The following is a 14697-nucleotide window of genomic DNA, read 5'->3' as shown; positions in this document are numbered from 1 at the left end:
GTAATGACTGGAGAATCACACCATTAACTGCCGCTCATCAAAGCTCTTTACGACGTCCAGGTTCGTTGAACCTGAGGCACCTCTACGCCTATATAAACCACCCCTTCCTCCTCTCATCGACACACACTTCAGCACTTGATCCAGGTACTCCTGCTTAGGAGACCTCTCCCTTCTCCCTCTGCTGCTTTTTGCTGTTCCCATCGCTAGTGCTGAACGTCCTGCACCGGACGCGGGCAATTAGGTTTTTGGGGAGCGTCTTGACGCGACTGCTCGCTCCCTGATCGACTACTTCGTCTACTTCCCGTCGTGAACGAACAACTACTTCGTCTGCTTCCTGGTGACTGTTCGTGGGACTGCACTGCGAACCTCTTCCTGCATCGACATCGTTCGGCTACTTCAGGCAAGGCCAATCGAATAGCATGTCTATTCCAGCTGGTAACGGCGCAACCTGTGCCTCCGGCACTGGTCCCGCCTTGAGGTACATTCTAAATCTATTCTGGTAAGAAATTGCTAGTACTATTTGGAATTAAAATATATCGAAAATTGCCTAGTTATCTAACATCCATTTCTCTCTTACGAATCTAAATCACTTTATGTATCGTTTGGCTAGCATTATGTGATGTTGGATTGCTGAAGTATACCATGGAGCGAGAGGTCGAAGTGTCTTGTGAAAAACACTATTTTAATTTGAGAATAGCATGTAGTAGGAAAACAAGAGACTTTTGACTGTTTTTTATTTGAATCACTAGCTTGTTACGTTTGGCAGTGTTATTTTAATTTCTGAAGTCAAACAAAATCTAGAATCCCAAACACGGACTAGTGAGGGGTTGGTTCTATTTGCATTGTGGGTAGCAGATCGGCATCACTCTTTTGTTTAAGTAGGACAATCAAACACAAGTTTTAAAGACCTCTTATTGCATAAAAGAAGGGAAGAATGACAGAAGAAATTAAGAGAGCTCTAGCAGGCTACCATAAGATTTCAATTTATTTTATGAAACATAGGCGTAGACACTCACGAACACGCTCATAATCCATTCTTTTATGATCTGTTCCTTGATTAGCATTAATGGATTCACACTAATGCTGTGCTCAAAAGAGGTCTGTTGTCATATGAAAGAAGCATGCCAATGTTTGGAACGTACAGCGATGAACACCTTCACCAAGCATGAGCGGAAGTTCAGTAATTGGTCGTGTCCCTGAAGTCTCTAGATAGTGATGTTTTAGTGTTCGCAGGAATATGACTTGTTGTATGCCTTTTCTTTTTTTTATAGGAAAAATGGAGGTGTAATAATGAAATGATTTGCGTATCTACGGTTCAGGCATATGCTGTTCATGACAAAAAAAAAAGAGGGGCAGGGGCGGGGGCGGGGGTTGAGGCGTGACCTCTGCTTTGCTCTGTGCATGGAGTCATGCAAGCTCAGCTCAGAAGCCTCTCTGCTCTCCCGAAGAATTTGGAACAGCAGCCTGACGTAATGGGCCAAAATGGTACGCTCATCTTCGGCGTGCTTTGGGCTTTGGGCCGGACCGCCAGCGTGTTTCGGTTGTCTTCTTGTCTTTCCTTTTTCTTCAGAAGACCTAAAATATCACTGTGGAAGCTACCCTATACTGTTTCAGTGCTAAGGTCCTTTCAAGTCCCCAGCTGACCCCAACGCTTCGCTCAGAAGAAACCCCAATTATCGGATTGCAGCCACTGTACAATGCAACAACAACTAGTCGCTCAACAGGGCAAAGAGAAGACTGCAGAGACCAAGGGTGCCAGTAGATTTTGGTTTGGAAAAGCAAAAAAACTAGTAGCACCCATTGATAATCGATGAGAAACGGTTTACAAGGAAGGGAACAACAAAAGATGACCATGCATAGTAGTAGATAGCCATTACATCTCAGTTGCATGCTGGACTACCTACTCGAACTACAATCAAGAAGCCCATTATTTCTGACCACTAAGCCTGAAACAAACAAGGGAAAAAAACCCACCAACTCTCAAACAAAACTCAATTGCACGGAGGATACCAAAATGGACTGACGCTAATGCTGGGCTCCATCATCTGCAGTTTGCTCCGAGAAGCTAGGGAAATCCTAGTGGATTCCAGCGCTGCCGGATCCGGAACCGACGCCACCGCCACCGCCAGATCCGCCCTGGGAACCGCCGCCGCCACCGCCGCCGGTGCCGGCACCAATGCCCTGAGCGAAACCTGAGCCCCAGGAGCCGTCACTGCCGGACTCTCCCCTGCCTCCACCAATACCACCTCCGGTTCCGTAGCTTGGAGCTCCGGCTGCGCCACCGCCGTTGCCACCACCTTGGCCGGAACCGCCACCGGTAGCATCGGCAACGCCACCGTTGTAGACACCAGTTGGTGCCAACGCAACGCCGCTCTCGCCCTGTCCCTTGCCAGCACCACCGCCGGCACCAGAACCGTAGCCGCCGTCGGCACCACCGCCCATGCCGCCGCCGCCGCCGTTGCCATTAGCGTTGGCGTAGTTGCCGCTGATAGGGCCTGCCGCTGCAGTCGAACTGCTGCCGGAACCATAGCCGGAACCGCCGCCGGAGCCGGCTCCACCGTTGGTACCACCGCCGCCGCCCTGTCCTCCACCGCCACCGCCAGCTACGCTGGAGGCGAAACGATCCCACCAGCTGCCGCTAGTCTGACCGGCACCATAACCGCCGCCACCGCCAGAGCCACCGCCCCATCCACCGCCGGTCGACCCGACGCCGCCTCCCCCACCGCCACCGCCGCCTCCGGCAGAGGCGTAGCTGCCGAACTTAACCACCCTCGCGGCATCGGAGAACCCGATGCTCAGGAGGACGGCGAAGCCAAGAGCCACGAGCTTGGTGCAGGTCGCCATTGCCAGTGAGCTCGGTGGGGTGAGTGAGCCGAGGTGGATGCTCAGCCCCGGGGGTTGCATGGGTATTTATAGCGGTGGAGGTCGTGCATGGACGCGATCTTTCAGGGTTTCCGCGTTGGGTGGCCATGTGAGTGAGATTCGATCAGGAAGTTCTCTAATCTGGGCGGCACTGTTGACCGCATCGATCAAGCGACCATTAGCATCTTTTTTCTCATGGTGCCATCTCTTGAAATGTTAGTTTAATTCTGGCGGCAATTAATTGACACCACAGCACTGTAGAAGTCTCTGGAGTAATTTGCTAGCTGTTGCTTCGGTTTCTGTCAAAATTCAGAGCCTAGTAACTTAATAGTAAGGGCTAGAGATTCCCATCGACATAGTCATATTGTTTTTTCACCTTGATGAAACTATACTCCATCTCTGTTCGACTTCAGAGTTCAGACACGCGCGGATATGACAGTATACTGCAAGCAACAGGACAGGAGGACCATGAAACTGTTGGGCATCAATAATCGTCTGCTTCAAGTTACTCCTACATCCTCATAAGTAATATTGCATTAAAGGATCACATCATGCAGGTTCTACACCGGCTACGACGACCCATACCTGCAGTGAAGAGCATTGCATATTGGCTGGGAGGATGAGCTGAATCGTCGGTGCAGTTTGATCAGGCACAGTAAAGATCCAGAACTTCACTACTCTTGGCTGCTCGTGCTAGGCGAGGAGTAGTGTTCATTTGTTTAGGCGGTGAAGCGGGCACAGTGTTGACTTGGGCTTTTTCCACGGCTCGATGCTCGTGCTGCTGACACCCTGCGGCGACCTCGGATTCAACGCAAGCAACAGAGCCTGCTGTAGGCAGGCACCGTAGGCGTTTTCTTTCAGATATTAACAACAACACTGCACTGCAGTGAACTCGAGCTAGAGACCCACTGGTAAAATTACAGCAGCAGCAGAAGCAGCATATAGTTGACCTAGGATTTAGTAGTCGATTCTCCGACGTGCAGGGTCCCAGAAGATCAATCATACAGTAAACATGAACAGGAAGCAAGCGACAGATCCCAGCCATCTTGATCGACGGGATTCCTTCGTCGATGCATGCGACGCGATGCAAGTTGCTCTGGCTTAGGTTAGAGTAATATTAATGGAAGAACATCGATTGGAGAGTGCAATTGATCAGGCGAGGCGACCCATGCATGATCGACGAGCGCCATGATGCTAGGTAACTTGGCTCGATGTACATTGAGTAATGCGTAATCATGCATGGATCCAGTTGTCCTGGCGGCCCCAGTTTCCGTTCGCCGTGCCTGCATTTTTCTGAGACGCGGTATTGGGCCGGTTCAACAAGATCGATGCGACACGGCGCGGGAATGCTCGCCAGACACGGCCGGAATGGAGGCGAAGGCCGAGGAGCGCCGGGAGGGAGTCGCTGCCAGAGGAGAGCTCGCTGCGTTGCGGACCGCCACCGGCAGTGACCCAACAAGAAAGATAACTCACGCTAGAACAAGGGCCGAGAATTAAGCGAGTCAGCCCGACTAGCATTGGCCATAATTGATCAGATCCTCACTGGGCCCTTTGAACATCTTCTAATAGCAGCAATCTTATACATCTTCCGGAAGAAATGCGTTCATGCAACTTCCAGTATTTGAGATTCGCGCGTGCAGTCTTTTTCTTTTATAACACTACAGGAAAACTGGTAACTTCCGACGGCTAAACCGTCGGAAGTTACCGCTAAACCGTCAGAAGTTAGAAGTTAGATAACTTCCGACGGTTTACGGCTAAACCGTCGGAAGTTTGCTCGTCGGGCCTTAGTCGTCGGAAATTTTCAACTTCCGACGGCTTAACACAAAACCGTCGGAAGTTTACTGACTTCCGACGGCCCGTTAAAACTGTCGGAAGTTAGCCAGCAAACGAGGACTGACGGCCGTCTCTTAACTTCCGACGGTTCCCGTAGCCGTCGAAAGTTAATCCCAGTAAACTTCCGAAGGCTGCCAAAAACCGTCGGAAGTTAAGCTTCCACAACTAACAGCACAACTTGAAACCCCAAAACCAACCACAAACATTATATATAATCAAATTTTATCCACAATTATAATTCACAATAAGAAATTGCACGCAAATACACAATTCATATATCGACATACATAAACTTCACAGGTTCATAATCAAAGTTCACAAACTTCATACAAGTATCATATCGAACAATTTCATACAACAATAATGTTTCACTTAAGTCTGGCCACCTCCATCACTTGGTTGAATTGATCCGGCACTTCCAATGAATTGATCCGCCCAATTCGATGTTGGATCAACGTGTGAGTCTCCCGGTGCCGCTAAGTTAGGTGGTGGGGTGTGAAAAGGCTATAAAAGATAAATGGACAAGATTAGTTTGAAAGATAACTAATTGGATAACTAATTGGATAACATTTATTTAGAGTGACCATATTTTGCAATGACTATGAACTAACATTTGAATCCTTGACTATCATACCTGAGGTGAAGCTGATGGTCAACTGGCCTGTGCAAAAGGTGGAGGTACTAGTGGTGGCACTTGTATATTCTGTTGGGTCGCTATTTGCTGAAAGATCAAATTTGTCAGCAAGAATGTAACTTAACCTAAGTTGTAACAATTAAGATTTACTTGCAGTATTGCATTCTGTTGTGCAAGTTGAGTTTGGAACCACTGCTGCTGTAGCTCCTGTTATCTTACTTTTCCACGTAGTCTTACAACCTCTGCGCTGTCGTCGCCACTACTTGTGCTACGACTTACTGACCGCGACGATCCCGCTCTTTGACGCGACGGCACTTGACTCGAGTCAATGATTTTGTCGAATAACGGATACCTACAAATAGTGACCAAATATAGCAAATTCAGAATATGTATTTTTGCTTAAATTATAAAATTAGATTGAAATTTAAAGAAATCTAACCGGCCATGAGGTTTTCCACCACCACTACTGTAAACAGCCTCAGGATCAATAGGCGCGTTTCTCCAATCATAACCCTCTCCATGGCGAGCAATCATTTGGTCACCATATGCCGCCTTCAAAGAATAAAATTACACAATTACATAAGATTGTTTCATGACAACTTGATAGTGCTAATTTTGTAAATTTAGATATACCAGACGCTCTGTAGCCACCTTAGAGTATAACTGATCCGGATTTGTAGGATAACGTCCTCTATGACCTTCGAGGTAGACCTGAATATCACTCGGCGCTACACCTGTTTGAACTTCCTATACATACAACAAAAAATTAAAGAAGCATGCATTGATAAATGAAATTAATAGAATTCATTTCAAAGAGTTCACTTACAATGCGTTTGGCCAATCGGAAGTGCCCATCACCTCCGTAGGTATGATAGGACTCAGTTTCACGATTTCCTCTATTTCTCTGGGAAATGCTTTTGAACTCATCCGTGGTCCAATAGTGACATAAGGCATGATAAGCCTCCTCACGTGTGGCCATCCACGGAATCATTTCCTGCACAACAATATTTCGTTTAAAGGTAACAAACAGAATCATTCTAATTGCAACTTGCAACAGTTTACCTCGCGGTATTGCTCCTCAGTCAAGTAATATTTCCCAGCATCCCGTTTCTTCTCAAATCTTATCCCTTGAGTCCGTTCCAAATAAGAAGCAACAACCTGAATTCTGGCATAAAAAATCATGTCTCTAACCACAATGTGTGCGTTATGGTGGAACACACGTCTGGCATGATCATCATAAGCTCCCTCCTCAGGCAACTTGTAATATTTCTGCAAAAATTTTACACAATCAATAGCCACCGTATGTAGAAAATTAAATCAGTACGTAAGAGCAATCATACCCAAAACTCAGCCCAAATTGCCTTTTGGGTATTGCCGAACGTTATGTTGACACCATATCTATAATTATTCCAAGATGTAGCAGGGATCCGTTCACCAGATACAAGTTCTACCATTCCAGGCCAAAGCATACGGCATATGTGTTATCACCGTATTTTGACCAGGTCAGAAGTGGGCCACGGAGCAAGATGGGCTTGGAAGTCGGTCGTGACAAAGCTTGCGAATTGGGCCCGCGTGGAAGATGGAGGCCATAAGGCCGCGTAAATTAGGAGTAAGCAGTTAAGATTCGTGTCGTGTTAGGTTAGGGATTGGTTAAAGAGAACAAGTCTACGGACTATAAATATGTACCATGAATAAACGAGAAAGAGAATCAATCATCATCAACTCTCGGCGTATCGCCTCCCCTGTTTTAGGGTTCTTCATCGGGTAAGCGCCACGCGACCCCGATCACGTCTTGCGTGATCGGGGTAGCGTTACCCTTGCTCGTTCGTTTATACGTTGCTCGCGCTGAAGCCTTGTGGATGGCGAGTAGCGTTATTTATCTTAGCATGCGTTGAATAATCTTTTCTTTTGGTGCTTTCATTGTGCTTTATGCATCGTTCTCGCATGTTTGATCATCGTACTCAATCGTGGGTATGATGGTTTTATCTTGTTTCGTAATTGTCAGTAGATCCAATCTGTTATGGCTGGTTTCTATGTATTTAGAAGCTTGGTTCAATATGTGCACGATTAGGCCTTACAAACGAATTGAATGATCCGGTAGTATGCTCTGTATCGGCTTGTGCTTGAATAGAGGTTGTTTGGGAATCGGCTTTCCGTTATTCTCTTGCTCTCTGTTTAGATTGTTTTGTCGATGCTCTTGTGTATCTGTTAGGCTCAATTACATGTAGGATGTTCCGATCGTGTAGTGAGGGCTTAGTTGTTGTGGATTGGATTAGATTGCATTTATGAAGCAAGTTTTATTCAAATATATACATATGTACCAGTTTCCATATTGCCTGTTCCAAAGATCCGATCCGGTATTGACGCAATCGGCTCTTCATAGCCGATACCGGGGAGGAGGTAATGAGCCGATCACGGCTCGGATTGACCTATACGCATGTCTGTGTATGCAGGAGTTCGACACGTCACACCTTCCTGATCGGGTGTAGGATCAGGTGGCACGCCTAGCGACTCTCAGCCAGGGCGCGCGCCAGATCACTGGGCCGTTGACCGAGGGACCGGGGCCCACCAGCCGTCCCGGAAGCCTCCCGGCTCCTCGTGTTGCCTGTCGCTGCCCACCGGCGGGTTTTGACCGACAACACATTCTGGCACGCCCAGTGGGACCTTCTTCATCGACTTCGTCATCATCATCGGCATCTTCTTCATCGACTTCGTCATCTTTATTGACTCCGTCAGTGGTAGTCAACAAGATGGCAAGGGAGGATCTGATCTCTTATGAGGAGCTTTCTGCTGAGCACAAGCAAAGGTACGACGAAATCAAGGCTCAGTTTGAAGCCGATCTCATCGGCTCTTTCGAGAGAACTCGCAACCATGGTATCAGGTGGAGAGGTTTTTCACCTGAGGGTGCTCTTGATGGAGTGGATCTGTCTATCCCGTCCGAGGATCGTACCAGAGCTTTGCGGCAGGAGGTGAATTATGCAGTGGCTCATTCGTTGCACCGGCATTCTGAAAGTCTGGTTAATGCTTTTGAGCGTGTGCCTTTACGGGTGGTCCAAGAAATAATGAAGCATCAACATTCTCCGACCGGACCCGCTCTAGGAAGCCATAAGGGAGAGTTGCCGTTCCAGACTAGGCCTCCTTTGCCTTATGCGCTTGCAGCAGCGGAATCACATGGTGCTCCAGCTTACGTGGTTTACAAAGTGGGAGGTGATCCTACAGACCACCAGTTCTTCAGCGAACCGCCCAAGGAAATCCCACATGGTTACATGTGCGCATACATCCCGGATAGCAATAACCCAATGCATCTCTCACAGAAAGTAGCTGGAGGGGTTCCTGGAGCTGACGCGGATAAGCAAGCTTGGTTAGCAACCTATGCTACAGGGCCGAGTCATGATAGTGTGCACTCGGCCCCCGGATTACAAACAGCGGAGCAGATTGGTGCTATCCTGAGGGATCAGTTTGGTATTTTGCCGAAAAGGAGAGCGATCGGCTATACAAAGCCGTATCCGAGTGATTATGACCTAATTCCATTACCACCCAAATATCGGCTCCCCGAGTTTACCAAATTCAGTGGGGCAGAAGGTGCTAGTTCTATCGAACACGTGAGACGATATTTGGCACAATTAGGTATGATTTCTGTGTCGGATCCGCTACGAGTAAGGTTCTTCTCACAATCGCTTACGGGATCGGCCTTCGGGTGGTACACGTCATTGGGTCCTGACTCCATCCGTACGTGGAAACAGTTGGAAGAACAATTTCATATTCAGTATCACTCAGAAGCTGCAGATGCAGGGATTGCCGATTTGGCCCAAATGCGACAGAAGCGTGGAGAAACTGTGGCGGAATTCATTCGACGCTTCAGGGAGATGAAAAATAGGTGTTATTCAACACGGATCCCAGAAAAGGAAGCTGTGGAATTGGCGTCTCTAGGGTTATTGAAGCCGATTAAAGATCTGGCTTTTCAATTAGAATTTACTTCACTGGCACATCTGGTCCAGAAGTTGACGATGTATGAGCAGCGTCACCCTGAGCTGTACCAGGAAAAGTTTAAGCGCCAGGTAGCGCTAGCTGATACTGAAGAAGCCGATGACTCCGGGGAAGAAGCGGAAGTATCAGTCGCAGAATGGGCTCGTGGTGCAAATCCCGTATCGTGCAAATGGGTAAAGCAAACAGGACCGGCAAAGGGGTTTGATTTCGATGTAAGTAAAGTGGAACAAATTTTTGATTTATTGCTGAAAGAAAAACAGTTGAAGTTTCCAGAAGGTTACAAACCCCCTACGGCGCAAGATTTGAAGGGAAGATCATATTGCAAATGGCATGATTCTTTTACCCACAGCACAAGCGACTGTAAGGAGCTCCGTCGGCAGATCCAATCGGCTATTGAGCAGGGCCGATTGATATTGGGACAGACCGCTATGAAAGTCGACACTCAGCCATTCCCTGGTGTCAATATGGTGGAAAGTAACGATCGGACGGCAAGGCGACAGCTCAATTTCGCACTGGGCATCAACATGGCGGGGGTGGCACCATGCCGCCAGATTGGAGACGGAGAGGCCGATTCAAGCAATCGGCTCCAAAATAAAAAGAGTGAATATGTTACAGAAAGGCAAGTAAGGTACGTAAGGAACCAACGGCCAACTTCTTCTGATCTTCTCAGGAAGTACGAATACCAGTACCAGCAGCGCCTCCATCGGGAGTCTGAGGAAGAGGAGTATGAGCGCCGAACCGGGAAGCGCCTGAGGAAGCACGAAGAAGCCCGCGATCATTGGCACTGCCCGTTCTTCAGGTACTGTTGGGATTCAGGTATGAGCCGATTGCCTACAATCAAGGATTGCCCAGAGTGTGGACCAAGGAAACCGGAAGCAAGGGATTCGGTTTTCCAGCGGATAAGACCTGCCCCAATCCGGCAAGCGCGGGTTCGGTCATCACAAATGGAAGATGAAGAGGAAGACAGGTATCATCGTCCTCGTTGGTGTCCCGATGGACTTAGTCGTTCCCAGAAGCGCAGGGTTCAACGGATGCGTAGCTTGGAGGAGGCTGAAGCTAAGTACATCGAGACTTTAAGGAAGGCACGACCAGATTTGGCAGAACAAGTTAACTATGTGCAGGAAAAGGAGTCGCGCCCGCCCCGGAAGGAGTGGCGACCCAAGTCAACGAAAGCCGATAAGAAGGCATCGGCTGATGCACACATGGTTTTTGTGCTTCCTGCAGAGTTCCATGCGAGGCCCCAGGAAGAGCCGTCGGTGGCCCAACTTGATTTGGGACCTCGGCCAGTGATATTCGAGAAGCCGCAAGCTAAGAATTACAAACACCTGAAAGCTTTGTATCTTAAGGGGTTTATTAACGGTCAGCCCGTGAATAAGATGTTGGTGGATACGGGGGCAGCGGTCAACATTATGCCATACTCAGTCCTGCGCCGTTTGGGGCGGTCCACCGCAGATTTGATCAAGACCAATGTCACCCTAAGTGATTTTAACGGCCAGACTTCAGAAGCCCAAGGTGTCCTCAGTGTGGATCTCACCGTCGGAAACAAAACTGTCCCGACTTCGTTCTTCGTCGTCAATAGCAAGAGCACCTACAATGTTTTACTTGGCAGGGATTGGATCCACACCAACTGTTGCATCCCTTCCACGATGCATCAATGTTTGATCCAATGGGACGGAGACGAGGTGGAAGTGGTACAGGCAGACGACTCGATCGAGATTTCGCATGCGGCCATGAGCATTTGGGATGCGGAAGATCAAGAGCCGATTTCAGGAATGAGCCTGGAAGGGTGTGATCGCATCGAAGCTACAAAAAACGGAGTGAGGCTGGTCTTATCCACCGGCCTCACAGAGTAAAGGAAAAGGAGACAACACGAGGTAGTGGAGTCATGAAGGCCGGTTCTTGCAATCGGCCCCAAAGGGTCAAAGTTGTAAATATAAATGTGTTTCGTAGGCGTTATAAAATGGCCAGCATTAACAGCCGGCCCTGTTCTTCGTACAAAAACTTGGAAAATAAAGGGATGTATGGAACGGCCGATCTTAACGATCGGCCGAATTTTTTTATGCTGTGTCCTTTTTCCATTTGCAATGTCGATCTAATGGAAGAAGAAGGGAAGTTAGGGTATGGTTTCACATCGGCTGATGAACTTGAGGAGATAGATATCGGTCCTGGGGATAAGCCACGACCAACCTTCATAAGTAAGAAGTTACACCCAGCACTACGAGAGCCGATGATAGCATTGCTAAAGGGATACGCCGATTGCTTCGCCTGGGATTACACAGAGATGCCTGGACTAGATAGGAAAATAGTAGAGCATCGGCTTCCCCTCAAGAGCGGGTTTCGGCCGTTCCAGCAATGAGCACGACAGATGAAAGCCGAAGTTCTGGTCGAGGTAAAGAAAGAAATAGAAAAGATGCTGGAAGCCGGATTTATCAGGACTTGCAGGTACGCCGAATGGATTTCGAGCGTCGTGCCCGTACAGAAGAAAGATGGCCGATGGAGGGTGTGCGTGGACTTCAGGGATCTTAATAGGGCTACTCCAAAAGACGAATACCCGATGCCCATTGCAGAGACATTAATCAACGCTGCCGCCGGTCATAAGATTTTGAGTTTTATGGATGGTAATGCCGGATATAATCAAATCTTCATGGCCCCTGAAGATATACACAAGACTGCGTTCAGAGTGCCTGGAGCAGTGGGTTTGTTCGAGTACGTGGTTATGACTTTCGGCTTGAAGAATGCTGGTGCTACATATCAGCGTGCTATGAACCATATCTTCCATGATCTGATCGGTAATCTAGTAGAAATTTATATCGACGACGTTGTGGTAAAGTCAGCATCGGTCGAGGGACATTTAGACGACCTGCGGCGGGTTCTGGAACGAACTAGAAAGTTCGGGCTCCGGATGAACCCAAAGAAGTGTGCTTTTGGTGTGTCGGCTGGGCAGTTCCTGGGATTTCTGGTTCATGAAAGAGGGATAGAGATTGGCCTAAAAAGTCAGGAAGCCGTACGCACAATGGTGCCACCCACCACCAAGAAAGAGCTCCAGCAGCTCATTGGTAAGATTAACTTTGTCAGGAGATTTATTTCTAATTTGTCTGGACGGATCGAGCCTTTTATGGAGTTAGTCAAGACTAGAACGACTGACGAGTTCCGCTGGGGGGCAGACCAACAGCGGGCATTTGAGGAAATCAAAGAATATTTGTCGAAACCGCCTGTGCTGGTGCCACCACAACAGGATAGGCCGTTTCATATATATCTATCAGTGGGCAACACTTCTATTGCTTCAGTGGTGGTACAATTGTATGATGGCAAAGAAAAGGTGGTCTTTTATCTCAGCAGAAGATTGTTGGATGCGGAAACGAGGTACCCCGACATGGAAAAACTTTGTTTATGTTTATTCTTTACGTGCACCAAGCTTCGCCATATCCTGCTATCGGCTGAAGTGGTCGTCATCTGCAAATCGGATGTCATAAAACATATGTTATCGGCTCCTGTTTTGAAAGGCCGATTGGGGAAGTGGATGTTCGCGTTGTCAGAATTCGACATCCGATATCAACCTGCAAAAGCAGTTAAAGGGCAGGCGTTAGCGGATCTTATTGCTGAGAGGGTTAACACCAATATGGCAGCGCTTTCTATACGAGCCTGGGCTATGTATTTCGACGGATCAGTTTGTGGGGATGGATGCGGCATCGGCGTATTACTGGTATCGCCTCGGGGGGCAACGTATCCTTTTTCGATCAGATTACCTGTCGCCTGTACCAACAATCTTGCAGAATATGAGGCGGTACGAAAAGGTATGGAATTGCTTTTAGAGGCCGGAGCCGAGGCAGTGGAAGTTTTTGGGGATTCAAAATTGGTGGTTTCCCAGCTTACAGAAGAATACAAGTGCGAAAGCGAGCTGCTGTTCCCAATGTGGGTCCAATGCCAGGAGCTAATAGCCCAGTTCAGATACATTAATTTTTATTGGATACCCAGGGCTCGGAATGCCGAAGCCAATGATCTAGCACAGTTGGCTTCAGGGTACAAAGCTGATGGGTCAGTTCATCAGGTATGCTTCCTGGACCAGGGAGATTGGAGAGCCGATATCTTCAATTACTTGAAGGATTCGGCTCGGGGGGCACCCAAGAGGATACGATACAAAGCTATGAAGTATGTTCTCATAGGGGATGATATGTTCTACAGGACCTTAGAGGGGTTACTGCTTAAGTGTTTGGGGCCAGTGGAGTCCAATCGGCTCCTGCATGAAGTTCATGAAGGAACGTGTGGGACCCATCAATCGGCACACAAAATGAAATGGCTGATTAGGCGATCAGGATATTACTGGCCCACCATGCTTGAAGATTGTTTTAAATACTATAAAGGGTGTCAGGCATGTCAGAAGTTTGGAAAAATCCAGATGGTACCAGCGTCCGTTATGAACCCCATCATTAAACCATGGCCGTTCAGAGGCTGGGGTATGGACATGATCGGCAAAATTAGTCCCCCATCTAGCAAGGGTCATCAGTTCATCCTAGCTATCACAGATTATTTTACCAAATGGGTGGAAGCGGTTCCGATGAAGTCAGTGACGTCCAGGGACGTTATTCAGTTTGTCAAAGAGCACGTCATTCACAGATTCGGAATTCCACAGACTATTACAACGGATGGTGGCTCGGTTTTCATTTCAGAAGAATTCAAGAAGTTTGCTGCTGATATGGGAATCAAGCTGATTAGATCGTCTCCATATTATGCTCAGGCAAATGGACAGGCCGAAGCGTCCAACCAGAGTCTTATCAAGTTGATCAAAAGGAAGATTGATGAGTACCCTAGACGTTGGCATGAGGTCCTATCAGAAGCACTTTGGGCGTACCGCATATCATGTCACGGAGCGACAAAAAACTTCTCCTTACCACTTGGTCTACGGGCAGGAGGCCGTGTTGCCGTGGGAGGTTACGGCCGGATCAAGGCGTGTAGAATTCCAGAATGATTTGTCCGCTGAAGAGTATGCTACCCTGATGAGCGACAATGTGGAAGATCTCACGGAACTCAGGCTATGGTCACTAGAGAAGATCAAGGAAAATAAGGCTAAGGTGGCCCGCGCATATAATAAAAAGGTTAAGCCGAAGGAGTTTCAGGTGGGAGATTTGGTTTGGGAAGCAGTATTGCCATTGGGAACTAAAGACGCGGCTTATGGCAAATGGTCTCCAAATTGGCATGGGCCGTACAGGGTCGACCAGGTCCTACCAGGGAATGCGTACATGCTTGAAGAATTGGACGGCGTTAAATTCCCAGTAGCAGTCAATGGCCAACACCTTAAGAGGTACTTCCCAAGTATGTGGGCTGATGAACAATGAAGCCGATGCGACCAGTAAGCTAAGTAGGGGGGCAAAGGCCGAGTCGAC

The 14697-nt window shown here is 48.1% G+C and overlaps 1 protein-coding gene across 1 annotated transcript; it reads right to left on the bottom strand.

Moving 5' to 3' along the window:
- Positions 1-1742: 1742 nt before the first annotated feature.
- Positions 1743-2893, bottom strand: LOC112875856 (glycine-rich cell wall structural protein 2-like). Its single transcript, XM_025939856.1, has one exon. The coding sequence runs from the start codon at positions 2842-2844 to the stop codon at positions 2077-2079; it is 768 nt and encodes a 255-aa protein (XP_025795641.1). The 5' UTR covers positions 2845-2893; the 3' UTR covers positions 1743-2076.
- Positions 2894-14697: the final 11804 nt, after the last annotated feature.

This window comes from Panicum hallii, chromosome 9 (assembly GCF_002211085.1).
Source record: "Panicum hallii strain FIL2 chromosome 9, PHallii_v3.1, whole genome shotgun sequence".
NCBI lineage: Eukaryota > Viridiplantae > Streptophyta > Magnoliopsida > Poales > Poaceae > Panicum > Panicum hallii.
The sequence above is the reverse complement of the archived record's forward strand: the minus strand, read 5'-3'. Positions and strand labels throughout refer to the sequence as shown.

Excerpts from the sequence above, each read along its gene's own strand:
- LOC112875856 (XM_025939856.1), bottom strand. The coding sequence starts at position 2,844 with ATGGCGACCTGCACCAAGCTCGTGGCTCTTGGCTTCGCCGTCCTCCTG.